This window comes from Onychomys torridus, chromosome 4 (assembly GCF_903995425.1).
Source record: "Onychomys torridus chromosome 4, mOncTor1.1, whole genome shotgun sequence".
Classification (NCBI taxonomy): Eukaryota; Metazoa; Chordata; class Mammalia; order Rodentia; family Cricetidae; genus Onychomys; species Onychomys torridus.
Window position 1 is genome coordinate 100,656,312 of NC_050446.1, and position 15,903 is coordinate 100,672,214.

Consider the following 15,903-nt stretch of genomic DNA (forward strand, 5'->3'; position numbering starts at 1 on the left):
TAAACACAACAAGATACTAAAAGGAATTGAGTCTCCATGACCTAAACCTGAGTAAATAACAGTAGAGATGGCTTATTCACTCACTTCCTTTCAATTCTCAAGTTTTTAGAATGGGATCTGTCAGCAGCCTTTGCCCATGAACTGTATGGAACACTATCCAAAAAGTGTGGCATTCCACCACAAGTCACTGAAACATTAGGAGACTTCCTGGGGAGCCACTCTGGTATTTTGTCCCTACCTAGAACAGACTGAACACTTTCGGAATACATCTGACCCCATTAGCAGGCCCTCTGCAAAGATATTCCCTCTCTTTTGTCCCTGGACTGGTTTGTAAAACAGGGAATCTTACAGGCTTTTTCTTCAGGCATGTCATGGTTTGTTGTCCAGGGTCGACTGGCAAGTAGAGGTCATAACTAGAGAGAGAGAGACTGACTCTCAATCTGAGAGCACCGTACTGCATACTTTAAATTCTGCACGTACATTTGGGAAAGGCAGCTCTTCATATACACAGTATATCTGTAGACATGTGTTTTCTGGTTCGGACACACTGTTGGAATGTACTTTTTACATACCCAGGACCCACCCAGTGTAAGTGCTAATTTACAAGCTTTTTTTTTTTCATAAATAAGATTCAAAGTTCAGATCAACTGGTGTTTAAGTTAATAAAATCTGTGCTTGTCCCACGAGGGAGGGCTTGGTCCACAGAATCACAAACTGGATGGTGCCCATCTGGCCCGGTTTCCTGCAGAACACACCAGTATGTGACAGGCATTGGAAACAGGAGGCCATGGATTTAAGTTAAGCTAGGCAATCTGCCCTGCTCTTGGCCCCTGAGCAACCAAAGCTCAGCCCCTGATGAGGTGAAAAGAAAACCTTGTGGTTCAAGTCCTTCTTGACTCACAGCTTCACTGTCTTATCGTGACTAAAGCCGCTCACCACGTCTGTGGTTTTCTTACATAAATTTTCAATCCAGCTTGTGTTGTTATAAAGCGTCTTTTCCAGCCCTGATGTCGGGGCTGGACTTTTAGCTCGCATATTTTTTCCAGATGTGATGAGCTCTCCATAGCCCTCTTGGTGAGCAAATGCGTACCCAGATCTTCTGGAGCTGGACCTGCGGACCTGAGGCCTTCGGCTTCGTATGGGCCTTTCCTTTCTCTGAGCTTTCTGCCACCTGCGGATCTGGGGAGGAAGAGAGCCACAGGAAAACGTTGAACCCACACATTAGACTGAGTATCTGCTACAAGAAAACATCCACCTTCACTGCAAAAGGAAACATTAAGCCTAAAAGCCACAACATTCCCCCCCCCCAAAAGATTACACTAGGCACTAATCAGGTTGGTTTTTTTTTATTCCTATCAAGAAATTCTCGTGTAAACAAGAAATACCAATAAATTTAACTACTGTCTCCATTTCATTGGCCTTATGGTGAATTTTGGCAAGGTGTTTGCTTGCTTGACCAGCAGTACTGGGAACGGGATCCAGGGTCTGGAGCACACTTTTGCAAAGAGATATTATAACTATAGTTCCCATACTCATAATCTCTCTCCTCTTTTTTCCTTTTAGAGTCTGTCTGGGTCCTGTAGTTACTAATAACTGGATTAGGAGAATATTTGGGAAATTGGAATCAGACCTTTCCTCTCTTATAGAAGGTCAATTTACCATGAGACTTTCAGGGCTTTTATTTATTCTGTTTTGGGGTGTGTGTGTGTGCATGTGTGTGTGTGATACATGAATATGGATGTGTAGGTTGAGGACTTTTAAAGAACTAAACATATTGTTGAGAGTTGATGGGTGGATTTACTCTCTCACATCTCAAGGACACTAGCAGGAGGGATTTTGTTCCTCTGGCTCTTTCTGCCCCCTCCTGGGCAATATTTCCTGGGCCTCAGATGTAGAACTGTGTTATAGATGTTGTATCATTTGGAATTGGGCACCCCATAGAAACTTCTTCTCTAGGTTTTGACAAGTGTGGCTCTCTGAAGTAGTCTCCATCTGCTGCAAAGAAGTTTCTTTAATGAGGGGCAAGAGCTACACCTATCTGCACATTTCACAAAGTCATATCCCACATGAAGAGCTACAGCTGGTCAGTGGCTACTGGAAAAGGAAGAATCCATTTTCTCTTGGAACAAGCTCCCATATAGGTTGTCTAGCCTCAAGTGGTCATCCTTAGACATGTGTGTACAGTATCCGCACATGTATGGACAGACAGCAGTAAACAGACTCGGCACAATAACAGAAGAAGAAATTATGAGTTCATGATGGAGAGCTCAAGGAATTGGAAGAGCGGGGAGGGAAAGAATGATCTGGATGCAATGCTCATATGAAGTTTCAAAAAAAAAATTTAAGTACTAAACATCATTTGGATGGGTTGACAACATATCTCCCATCTCCCTGTAAAGGTGAGCAGAGAAAATGACCAGAGATTTTTCACAAGTGCTCAGTTCTAACTTTCAGGTCTGAAGACACTTATTAAGTAAATCATGATGATTATCTTTAATACAGGAAAATTGAGCATCTTCAGATTTTCTGTGTTGGATTCAGCTCAGAACCAACACAAAAGAACAGACATCTTATACTCTTCCCCCAGAATGTAAGGAACATCACATTAAGAAAAGACCACCACAGCATCAATGCTCCAGCCCGAATCCCTCCATAAACATGTTATCTTTCCTCGTGGGATGGAACCATTATGTCTCCCCTCCTCCTCTTCTCTCTGTCCTGAGTCTCAGCCCAGCATCACTTTATCTGTACTGTTTTACCCAGGAGCCACTGAGAACTGTTCTAATCTCCAGTCTAGGCTACTTTCTATACCATGTTATTTCTGTTTTTCTTCTAGCTTTGGAGTCCCAGGCCACTCAAAGCTGCTGTTCCCTTTTCAAATCTGCTCAACAGGTAACATCTCCCACTTTTTCCCAAGGCAATATTCTATTTCCACCCAAACAATGAGACCCTTTGACGTGACTTGTTTGGATTCCTTGCATGGTGCCCTTAGCTTTCCCTATAGCTTGCCCTTCTCTTAAAGAAATACTCCAAAATTATCTCAGTGAACTTTTTTGCCAGAGTCAGGGGTGAAAATACAGTTAATCACTCCACACCCACAGTGAGCCCAATACACTTCTCTTCACTGACATTCAGGACTAGCGTGTGGAGAGAGCACCATCTACTGTGTCATGGTGTTGTGCACCTATGGGAATCTCAATACTCTTTCTCTGTGCCTCTGTTCAGACAGAGGAGGACACCATTCACGAGAGCCACCAACCAGCTTTCAAGTACTCAGAGTGTACGTACAGAGTAACATACCTGATCACTTAGGCTTGGGTATAAACACATCTTCAGGAATCTGAATGTCACCACTGGCATGACGGAAGCCACAGCTATCAAGAGAACAACAAGCCAGACGAACTTCTGACTCAGAGAGTGCATTGCATTTCCTACCATCAGAGAGACATGGACATCCTGGCTATAAGACACTGAATTGTTATAAAATCTTTATAATTATATAAATTAATTTACAATTATAGTTGGTGATTATGAAATAAATTGATAATTATGTAAATTTAAAGACAAAAATCTTTAAAACTATTACGAACCCCTGGAGAACTGCTGGTATGGCCAGGCATCCTCTCTTCCAGGCTCCGTTCAGCTTGACTCAATTCCCCTTTCAACCTCACGATCCATGACCAGATTAGAACTTCTGATTAATGATTTGAATTCAGGCCCATTTTCAAACAATGGCCTTACTGACTGCCTATGTCATAGGAATATACTGTGTCTAGCACAAGGCTAACCTTTGAAATTCTAGGCAACAGCCCAGAAAAGCTGCCTCAAAAGGAACTTGCTATTTCTTTGATGCTCCCTCGCTTGTGAGCTAAAAGATCTAAGGAAATCCTGGAGGCTCCTGAGTTGATGAAAAGAGTTCCCCATGAGCACTGACACAGCTACCCAACATGAGAGATGGCAGGCCAGAGAAACTCATTGCCAAGCCTGAAGCTGACTTCCAGACTTTATACTCATTCTTCACATATTTATTGTTTGTCTAAGCGAGGCAGCAAGGGGGTGGACAGGCAGACTTCATGGGAAGACACCATCCCTGCCCCAGCTCTAGGGATTTATCATGATACCTTCAATCAACCGGGTTTTCACCCCAATGCACCCATGTTAACACCATTCAACTGGGCTTTGGGTATGAGAGCTTGGCTACTAATTGGTATGTCTGCTTTTTCTGCCTTTGGAAAGTAAATCTATCTACCAAAGAGCACCCAACTCCAGTTGCTATAAGCCAAGGGCAGAAACAAACTTGATCCAATCAATTAGATGTCTTTTGGAGCTCCTTGATGCTCATTAACCATAGGCAATGCTGAAAAAAAAAACAAGCTTTGCTTAAAAGCCACGCCCCCTTGCTGCTAGTTACTAAGGAAAAAAACTTTTTTTTAGAAAACCCCAATGTTGATCTAACTTTTGTAAACTTTCATTGGATCTCAGTAATTAATTCGTGGATGGCATGTGCTTGACTGAAAAGGATTAGTCCATACACAAACTATATTCTCCAGGGGAAGCAGTCCCATTTTGTACATTAGAGTGGTCTTTAGGATTGGAAATGCACTAAACCTTCAGATTTGGTAACACAAAAGTAAATAAAATGAAACTTAAAAGCAGTTCTCAAGTCTTCTTTTCTCACTGGCTTCTTCTCATGACTAACCAACATGTCTCTACATGATTGGAATCTTTTGGTAAACAAAGTATTAACGTGGTGTGTTGAGCAAGACTGTTAGGGTTTGAAGAGGTTACTGTACGTGTAAGAGGGGGAAAGTTGAAGAACAGTGTGCGCACACACAGCTGGATGGAAATAGAACCCTGGCATCAGTGAAGATGCCCGCTTCAGAATTGATCCTGAGACACTTCCTACACGGATCAGTCTCGTGAGAATTGTTTTCTAGGCTGGGATAATCTTAGAATGGATTGGATGCACTGTGCTGCCTGTTTGAGCTCACAAGACGTGTCTCTGTGTATCATTCCTTTCTAGTTTGTTTAGGTGAACCTCTGTGTATCATTCCTTTCTAGTTTGTTTAGGTGAACCCCAAAAATCTGTTATTTACTTACTCACCTGTACCAGAGAATTTCAAACTTCTTGGAAAGTATATTAAGAGTTCTTGTATAAAATTAAGTGATCTTTCCAGAATAATTTTGAAATGTGAACTTTAACACGGGAACACTGGATATGTCCTCTTTATTGAATAATGCAACCTCAGGACTTTAAGGAATTTTAGGGGTTCCTTGCTACCCCATCAGACATTCAAATTCTCCTACAATGCTCCCAAACATAATCATCAAATCACAATTTCTTGAATAATAATATTGTCCTAGCTAGTTGTTGTTTTTTTTTTTTAAGATGTATTTATTTATTATGTATACAGTGTTCTGCCTGCATGTATGTCTGCAGGCCAGAAGAGGGCACCAGATCTCATTACAGATGATTGTGAGCCACCGTGTGGTTGCTGGGTATTGAACTCAGGACCTCTGGAAGAATAGCCAGTGCTCTTGACCTCTGAGCCATCTCTCCAGCCCATCCTGGCTAGTTTTATGGCAACTTGGCACAAGCTAGAGTCATTTTGGAAGAAGGACTCTCAGTTGAGAAGATGTCTCCATAAGATTGGCCTATAGGCAAGACTTCTACCATTTTCTTAATTAATAATTGATGTGGCAGAAGCAGGTAAATCTCTGTGAGTTCAAGGCCAGCCTGTCCACAAAGAGCTCCAGGACAGCCAGGGCTATTACACAGAGAAACCCTGTCTTAAAAAACAAAAAACAAATGAGAGAGAGAGAGAGAGAGAAACACCAATCAACAAAAACTAAATATACTTTTACAATAAGAAAAGAAAAGAAAGAAGAAAAAAATCAAATTGAGTAAGCCATGGAGAGAAAGCCAATAAATTGTGTTCCTTTTATGGCCTCTGCATCAGCTCTTCCTGTGTCCAGGCTCCTGCCTTGAGCTCCTGCCCTGCCCTCCCTTCATAATGCACTGTAATCAGAACATGTAAGATGAAATAAACCCTTTCCTTCCAAAGTTGTTTTTCATCATGGCATTTTACCACAGCAATAGAAATCATACCTAAGACAAACACTATGATCAGAGTTAATATTTATTTAACCAGAATACATCCTCACATTTTATAAGTAGTGACTCATTTGATCTTCAATTCTTTCTATTGAAAATGGGAACAATTAATAACCTAGCTCATAAATAAATCTTCAATCATGGAAAGAAAATAAAATGCATTTAACATCACACAATTCATTAAGTGGTGGAGATGGTGTTTGAAGCCTGACTATCTAGGTCAGCCATCGCTTCTGGCCATTTCTGGAAGGATGTTCAGAAATCTACAGAGGGCTATAATGTCTGCAACATTTCCCTTTTATCTAAATGCAGATAATGTCTATGGGGGACTTTGACAGATATGCCAATGGTAACCTAGTGTAAGGATAACTGGGTATTTCTTCCTCTTGTCTCTGTAAAACAAATGAACATTTCACAGGCTGGCAGCTGTTCTCTAGGGCACAGCCTATTGCATCTGGGCTATTAGAGCCTATAAATTGCATCTGGCAAGGAAAATAGCAGTCTTTTGGAACCCCTTTCAAATCTAGAAGGCTTCAGGTGCATGAGTCAATTCCTAGAAAAAAAGATTGGCCATTTCTAGCTCTACACAACAACAACATAAAGACAAAGAACTTTCAGTATGACACAGGGGCTCACAAAAGTAAGGGACACTTACCAACAAAGGGGAACTGGTGCGGGAAGATTCCAAAGACACCATTACTGTGCATGGCCAGTAAAATGGAAAAATAGGTAGTAACACTGCCCCAGATGAAGACGTGATTAACCACAGTCCAGTAACTGGTGTCCAAGGCTATCTGCAAATAGAGTAAATAGAGTCGAATGCAAAAGAGGAGTCACTATAAACAAAAGCTTGCCCCTACGGCTGCTCCCAGATCACCAACCATCCTTGCACATGTCCACTTCTGCACACATAGGAGACTGACGTGTTAGACTCATGGCTAGAGCATAGGTAAACAGGCGACTGTATCTGCCAAGGTCAAAACAGCCCTAGGAAATGGAATGTTAAGGGTTTTATTTTTTAATGAGAAACAAGACAATAAAATGATTTTCTAAATTGCTATCAAAATATTTCTATGGAGAAAAAATCTTGTAGTGGGTTAGTGCAACATTTTATGAGCTGTGTGTAAAATTTCATAAGATATTTTTTTTACACATGGGATTTTTTTATTTTTATTTTTTTGTTTTTTGAGACAGGGTTTCTCTGTGTGGCTTTGTGCCCTTCCTGGAACTTGATTTGTAGACCAGGCTGGCCTCGAACTCACAGAGCTCCACCTGCCTCTGCCCCCCGAGTGCTGGGATTATAGGAGTGCACCACCACTGCCTGGCTTCACATGGGATATTTTTATGTGAACGTTCCAACTAATTTTAATGACCCTCTACCTTAGATTCCTCAAATCACGAAAGAAAAAGGTTTGACTTTTTTGTCATAAAAATTTATGGTGGCCTGGGAGTGTATTTCCAATCCCTTCTTTCCTTCCAGTATATTGTGTGGGAGCAACAATGTTATTTACATGGCAGAGGCCTCAGGAGATGTGCAGGTAAAAGGCTGCAGACTCCTTCTCTGCCTGAAGGGACCCTTTCTACGACATGGATATACCCCCTCTAGACATGGAAACATGTTCCTCTCCCACTGCAGTTTGCTGCCCTCTGAAGTACTGGTAGCATTAGAACCCTGGAAGCAGACAATTTGAATTACAGGACTATTACAACTGAAGACAGACAGCTCTGATGTCCTTCCTGGTCAAGACCTGCTAATTATCTAGTGTAGTTGGCTACCAGGACACTAAACCAGAACCTCTAATTCTTTCTTCCACCACCTCTCAGTTCATCACCAGCAAAAGAAAAAGGCCTGGTCCATGTTACAAGAAGGAAAGGAAATTATAACTCATATAAAAAGACCTAAGCTATAAGAACAGGTATCTCCCATTGTAATGGAACTAATAAATGTGATAGACAAGCATTACAGTAACAGCTAAGCATCGGGAGATCTCTTAAGAGGATACAAAACAAACCTGAGGGGAAAAAACACCACTTCTGATTTTTGTTTTGTTTTGTTTTGGAGCTGAGGATCAAACCCAGGGCCTTGCACTTGCTAGGCAAGCACTCTACCACTGAGCTAAATCCCCAACCCCTGATTTTAAAACTTGAACAGAAAACCCAAACAAGAATCACCACCGATGAGAGCTAACTTTTTATCCTGGAGTGAATAAATGAAAACAACAGGGAACACAAATTAAGAAATGGAAACCATTCGCAAATCTGTAGGTATCAGATTCATGAGCCCAATATATAATTCATAAGATCTTTGAACAAAATAAGGAATAAATAAAGAAGTGCCAGTCAAAGATATGATAAAAGAAAAGTGCTCTCAGCCAGCAATAGCCTAGATTTTCAGACTGAGAGGACTCTTCAAATACCAGGCAAATTAGTGAAGCGGGGATCATATTCTGGTAGCATTGAAGAAATCAAATAAAGAGCATAAGCTTTTAGACCAAAGGAGTGATATCTGAGAGGGAAGGGGTCAGCTGACATCCATCTACCACAGAGGAACTGGGATATAGAAATGTAGCAGTAAAGTTGAAAGGGCTTCAGCCTGGGGTGGAAGGAGCTATAGCCAGAGTCTTATTCCTACCCAATATAGTGCTTAAGTACAAAGATAAAGAATGTTTAAGCTCAAAATTTTAACATCCAGATACTCTTTCTCTATTAATTCCTGAAAGATATCATTATAGCCAAATAAATTAAAACAAAAACCTCAAAACAATTGTAGTATTGAATTTTTAAAAGGTGGCATGCAAGGATTCTAGTGAATTTATAATTAGTTCTAAATAAATAATAAAATGAGCACAAGCTACAGTGTTAATTTGAAAAGAATTTGGAACCTTCAAAACCTATGTGAAAAGAGTATTCAGTAGCATTCTGAAATAACATCACACCATCATTTATGTACCAAAACTGAAGATAAAAGTAAAGGTAGAGGGAGAAAAAAAATTGAAACAGTCCTACCTAAACCTCAACGCAGTCACAAACCCTTTGAAATAAAGTGGTGTCCTCCCTGTAAGACACACTGGTGAGATGGTGGCACAAAGCTTGTGGGAATAACTAACCAATGACTGATTTGACTTAAGGCCCACTCCAGGAGATGGAACCTATACCTGACACTGCTTGAGTGACCAAGAACCTGATACCAGATAATGCAGGGACCTAGGGTAAAACCAAATACTAGTGTTATACAAAAAAAAGTAGCCATAACATGACTCCTGATGACATTTCAGCCATACTCATAGATCAGTGTCTTGCTCAGACATCATCAGAACATTTTACAAACTATCTGACCACTATTCTTCAAAGTTTTTACAGATGAAGAAAGACCACAGAGCCATCAGAAGTCAAAGACTTTGGCAACATGACAGTGATATGCCCTGTGGAACCCTGTGCTGGTCACCAGATACAGAAAAGTTACTAACAGAAAAGCTAGGGAAGCCTGAGCCATGCCTATAGTTTAGGTAACCAAACTGTATCCATGCTAATTTCTCCTGATTTTCGTAAGTGCCATCATGGTTTGTGTGGTCCTATCAAGGCAGGTTGAGCAGACATAGGCACTACAGTGTCAACTCATTTGTAAATCTATAATTGTTTCAAAAGCAAAAAAAAAAAAAAAAAAAACTTAATTATTCTTGTTTAAATCACAAACTTAATAAAGACTTTTCAATGAACATCAATTATTTCCCAGGTACCCAGAGGCTGTGGACTTAACATTGTGATCAGAGTAATGATCTCTTATCCATGTAGGCCTGGCTGAGAAGGATATTTTATACTCACCTGCTGAAAATAATCTATTTGGGAAGATGTTTTGCAATGAGTTTAAAAAAAAAAATCAAACTTCCATATATCCTTGGACCCAGAATTCCCCTTTTAAGAATAGAGTCTGGCTGAGCATGGTGGCATATGCCTTAATCCCAGAACTTGGGAGGCAGAGGCAGGTGGGTCTCTGTGAATTAGGAGCCATCTTGGTCTATATTGAGAGTTCCAGGACAGACAGTGAGACCCTCTCTCAAACAACAACAACAACAAAAAAAAATGAAATACCAATAAAGAGTATACTTTAAGGGGCTGGAGAGATAGCTCAGAGGTTAAGAGCACTGGCTGTTCTTCCAGAGGTCCTGAGTTCAATTCCCAACAACCACATGGTGACTCACAACCATCTACAATGAGAGATCTGGTGCCCTCTTCTGGCCTGCAGGCTGAACACTCACTGTATACATAATAAATAAATAAAATCTTAAAAAAGAAAGAAAGAAAGAAAGAAAGAAAGAAAGAAAGAAAGAAAGAAAGAAAGAAAGAAAGAGAGAAAGAAAGAGTATACTTTAAGGCAATAAAGAAGCATTGAGAAATTTGGCATGTGAATGTCCGCCACTGTGTTGTTTTTCATGGTGAAAATGGTAGAACCAATCTAACACTGTCCTGCTTGATAAGTTACAGCATATTCATATACTGAAGTATTATAGCCATGAAAAGGACATTTCAGAGAATAATCTCAAAACAAGATACATACTCATGAACAAAGATCAGTGTAAAAAAATTATAACATCACACAAAATTGATTTCTACTATTTTTGCCTTGTTAACAGCAGTGTGGGACTGTGGGCAAATTTTAACTTTTCTCTGTACTTTTCTGCTCTTTCCAAATTTACTCTGTGTTCACTTATGCCCCAAGTTCTGTGTGGGGCTCCCCTGCAGGGCCTTGCTTTTAAAGGCTTCTGAACCTCACGAGAGACCACAGCACATGACTGAATCTGTTGTTGTTCCAGGTTCAGCATAGGGAACTGCTTCTCAGGCTGTTTGTAAACTGGCCACAGGTATGTCTGAAGACTATAGATGTAATGTGGAAAGCAAGTCATTTTTAATTATTCTTTTCTAATGGTTGGACACACCCTGACAAGCTCTTTTCATGATAGGATCAGTAGGGAGAAAATCTCTTTTATCATCTCCCTCATTCACTCAATACTCAAGAAATGGTCATGTATGACTGGAACTTGTGACAAAGAGATCATATGATTCTTAATAGTTCACTTAATAACCAAAAACAAAATAACCCAGAGGTTGTATCGCCCACCACATCAGTCCAGTGCTATAGGTATTAATGGACCAGAAGTTTGTGTGAACTCTAACGCATGAGCATCTAACACAATTGCACCAGAAAACAAACCAAAGCACAACTCAGAACACAAGAGCTCCCCTGTCAGAGTGTCTTCTTAACATGCCATTTGAATAGAGCACTGAGCCTCTTGAATGATTTTTTTAAATGCATTGCCAAAAAAGTTCTAGTTTTCACTTTAGAACCTGGGACTTATTACATCTGAATTCATAGGAAACTTTTGTTATCCTTGGAAATGCATCTTCTCCAAACACAAGAAAGGAACAGTAGTATGACTTTTCATTTTGACACAGGGTCTCATACTGTAGCCTGTCCTTGAGCAATCCTCCTGCTACAGCCTCTTAGTGCTGGGATAGCAGGTATGTGTCACTCTGTTAGACTAGTTTGTTCAGTCCTGGGCCTTGAACCCATGGGCTTGAGCACACTCGACAATCACTCTACCACTGAGCTATACCTCTAACCCTTAATCATTTCTCTTTATATATAATACCCAGCCCAAATAAGTGATTGCTATATGTCTACAAACGTGAAAGTTGTAAACTCCTAATGCTAATTTAGCAATCTTATTATTTATTAAAGATTATTTCTTTCATTTCAAAATGTACAATTAAGAGGAAAATCCTGTGGCTGGATCAATGGCCCAGTGAATAAAGACTTGCTGTGCATGCAGGAGGACCTGAGTTTATCCCTAGCACTTATGTAAGATCCCAGGCATAGCAACACACACCTGTATCCCCAGTGCTGGGTGGTTAGAGATGGCAGACCACTGGCTGATAGCCAGTCTAGCTGAAATGGTGAGCTTCAGGTTTGGTGAAATACCCTATCCCTCAAAACAAGGTAGAGAAATGATTGAGGAAGACATCTTTATATCAGGCTCTGGCCTGCTCAAGCATGGACAAAGGCAAGAGGACCTACACACAAATGCATATGCCTATAAGCAAACCAAGGGAATTCGTTGTATTCTCTTAGGGTTATTCCCTATCTGGCACCTTACCAAGCAGAATCAGCTGACAGTGAACTTCAACCTATGTTGAACCTATCACATCAAGGCAGAAGTGCTTTAAGGAACAGAGTTACCTGTACACTGACCACAATGACCAAAGATGTGGCCATGGTAACAGCAAAGGACTGATAGTCAGCGATGTGTTGCCCATCTTCTCCAGCCACGTTGTAAAAGGACCCATAGGGAATGAAGAAAAGAGCTAATGAAGTGTAGATTCCATGTGCCACACAGATGAAAAATCTACGCTTGTTAAAAAGTAGATTCAGTTGTCCAGGTTCATAGAGCTGGGGACAGTCCATGCTGGTCTGGTCACTCACATCCTGTAAACAGAGTGTAATTTCAGAGAAGAGTCAGGGAGGTCCTGCATTCCTTATCCCTAGAAATAGACACGGTCATTGTAAGCATGCCTTATTACCTACTACTCACTGGTCGAGAACAAGACATTATCTTGCTTTTATTCCCAGAAGAACATGCCTACCAGATGGTAAATTTTATGGGACTCTAATCCCCTTCATCCTTGTAGAATGGCCCAGACTGCCAAGAGGAGGATTCCATGAACCCTGACATGTTCTCTTTGAGAAGCCCTCCCTGGGGAAGCCGCCAGATACAAGCGTACTTTATTCTAGCGTGGTGACTGGTACAGTTATAGTCACAGGCTTTGAAACCACACAGTGATGAACTGAAGGCCTGGTAACAGGTTTGGGCAGTGTGTAGTCTTGTACTTAAACCAAGTCTTGGTTTCTTCATCTGCAGAAATACAAACAGAAATACCTCCCACACAGAAAACCACTGCCATGACGAGGAGATGTTTCTGCAGGGTCCTTGCCCCATATTAAGTAGTCGATAACCTATGCTTGGGTTGGAGAGATGGCTCAGCAGTTAAGAGCACTGGCTGCTCTTCCAGAGGTCCCGAGTTCAATTCCCAGCAACCACATGGTGGCTCACAGCCATCTGTAATGAGATCTGGCGCCCTCTTCTGGCCTACATGCAGACAGAACACTATATATAATAAATACATCTTTAAAAGTAAAAAATAAAGACCTATGCTCACACAGAACATTAATAAAACAATGGTGGTGATAATAACAAGGACAGTAAAATGTAGCTGCCCAGACTCAAGTAAGCTTGGGGTGGTCTTAATTCTGCCACTTATTGGCTGATCGCTCAGTGACTAGAACCCCCAGGGCTGGCTTCCTTTCACATAGTAAGTGACACCAGAGATGATCCCTGTGGCCTTTTGTGGCCAGCATCCATGACTCTGACATCAGCTTAAGGGCCAAGGAAGAAAGGAAAGGAACAGACATTCAACTTGATGACAATAAGGAGGCTTATTGTGTTTCGTTTTTTTTTGCTTTGCTTTTTTCAAATTGCACAATAACTGTTTTTGGTTTTTTGCTGGTTTTTTTTTTTTATTCCCAGAACTGCTTTATTTTTACTATTTGATTCCACATTGTGGGCAGCTACAAAGCACCAAGAAAAGAAACAGTTGTAAACACCAGCACTTGGAAGAGCGTGTGCTTAATCCTTTACATCTAAGGTCTTTTGAAGTTCAGTACTTTGTGCAGATGCCCTTTTTACATATGGACAGGAGACTCAGAACCAACTCCAAAGTAGACAGAATGGGAGAAGGGGGTGACCTCACAGTATGAAGACGTGCATTGTGCAATAGATAGCTTTGAGCCAGAAAACCAAGTCTAGTAAACAGGTCTAATAACAGATTGGAGAAAATCTGGTCTCAAAAATACCTCAAAAAAAAAAAAGTTTTAAAAGTAATACATTTTAATTGTGCCATGGAAACTCTACTGGCTATGCTTCTACTTCCCCACAGGCAGCCAGACTTCCTCCCTTGCCAGGAAGTATGTTCCAAACCAGAGTAGGCCGTGAAGCAGCATTCTTAGAATGGATTCCTCCCTGTTCTCCTGTCTCACACACATAAACACTAAATAAAAGTCTGTCCCGTCTCCCCATGACTGAGGGGTTGTGTGTGCTCACCTCTCTTAGACAGGCCATTCGGTGCCCTGGAGCTCTTTCTGCTCTGTGCTGGCCAAGGAGGGTTCACTGTACATGCTGATATGTTATGCACCACCCCATCCCTTCATTTTTCCTTAGCCCTGCAAAGTTCTCTGTGAAGCCCCAGAAGCTAACATAGCATTTCCCTGCACATGATCTCAGAGGCACCAGTTCTGAGACATTTTAATGTTTGAAGCCAAATCAACAGGTTCACAAAAGGACCTGAAGGGAAGAACCCTCCAGAATAAAGTTTGTTAGAAGAAAAGCCTTGTTAACAATGAAGGGAGGAGGAAATGACAGGGCTTGAAGTAGGAGAGCATTAGGACATACAGCCACATCAGGTCCCAAAGAAACCCAGGACAAGGCTCACCTCAGTGCCTGTGGCCCCTCCCAGAACTTCTCACCTGTCCCCTACCTTGAAACTCTCCATCCCAAGGGCTTTGCTTCCCTTCCCACAGCTTCCCATTCCTGTATAAACCTGTCCCTTTGGCCATGCACTCTCTTGGTCCACTTGCCCTCTCTCCTCATCTCTCTATCTATCTCTCTATCTATCTTCCTCTCTCACCCCTTCCACCTCCACTCTCATGGCTCAGTTCAGTCTAGATTCTTTCATATATATGCCTCTGACTGTTTTCTCCCTTATACTTACAATAAAATCCTTCTCCTCAACCATGCTTGGAGTGGTCATGTGCTCATTCTCATTCAGCCATCATGTCTAGCATGACAGGAAGCAGAAAGAGAAGCCTTCAAGTCTCCTGAGATTTTTTTTCACTATTATAGACTCTCAAGGGATGGCAGAAATTTCCATACCACATTATTTGGGAGGCGGACGTTTAAAGTTTCCTTTGTCCTGGCCAGCAGAGGAGAAAAGCTGGCCTTTTTTTTCCTGCGAAGTGTGTGTACTCTAAAAGTCACAGAAGTGTCTTGTCAACTCTTTGATAGACTGTAGGGTTGTTGTGACCTGATTAGGGGTGGAGAAAGCTAGAGAATCTGTGCTCTAACATTTAATGGAAAAAGGAGGGGGAGGGAAAGATATAATTACATAACAAGTGAAAGACCTGAACAATGAAAAACTTTAAAACACCAAAAAAAGAAACTGAAGAAGACACAGAAGATGGACAGACCTCCCATATTCATGAACTGGTGGAAAAGAAACTGAAGAAGACACAGAAGACGGACAGACCTCCCATATTCATGAACTGGTGGACTTATCATTGTGAAAATGGCCATCCAATTCAACCTACAGATTCAAGGCAATCTCATCAAAATTCTAATGCAATTCTTCACAGCCACTGAACAACATTAGAATTAATGTGGAAGCACAAAAGATTCAAGATAGTGAGGGTCGTCAGGGAGGATGAAGACACTGCTGGAAGCATCGCCATTCCTTTCTTTAACTTAGGGCTGTGGTGTTAAAACAACATGGTATTGGCACAGAACCCAATCACATCAATTAGTGGAATAAAATGGAAGCCCAAGATGTAAGTTCACATACCTAGATCCACCTGGTCTGTTTAATAAAGATGACAAAAATACACACTATAGAAAACACAGCATCTTAAACAAATAGTATTTGGGGAATTTGATAACTACATAGAGTAGCATGAAACTCAGAAT

General features: G+C 41.1%; 1 protein-coding gene across 2 annotated transcripts in view; it reads right to left on the bottom strand.

Moving 5' to 3' along the window:
* Positions 1 to 433: 433 nt before the first annotated feature.
* The window catches only part of Atp8b4 (ATPase phospholipid transporting 8B4 (putative)), a 160,082-nt gene continuing 144,612 nt past the window's right edge, over positions 434 to 15,903 (bottom strand). For both annotated transcript variants that reach the window (XM_036185697.1, XM_036185698.1), the window contains exons 24-27: positions 12,351 to 12,596; positions 6,771 to 6,909; positions 3,301 to 3,431; positions 434 to 1,179 (exon numbers count right to left, since the gene is read on the bottom strand). In XM_036185697.1, coding sequence (XP_036041590.1) covers positions 898 to 1,179; positions 3,301 to 3,431; positions 6,771 to 6,909; positions 12,351 to 12,596 — 798 coding nt within the window. In that variant the 3' untranslated portion in view covers positions 434 to 897. The remainder of the gene's footprint in view (positions 1,180 to 3,300; positions 3,432 to 6,770; positions 6,910 to 12,350; positions 12,597 to 15,903) is intronic.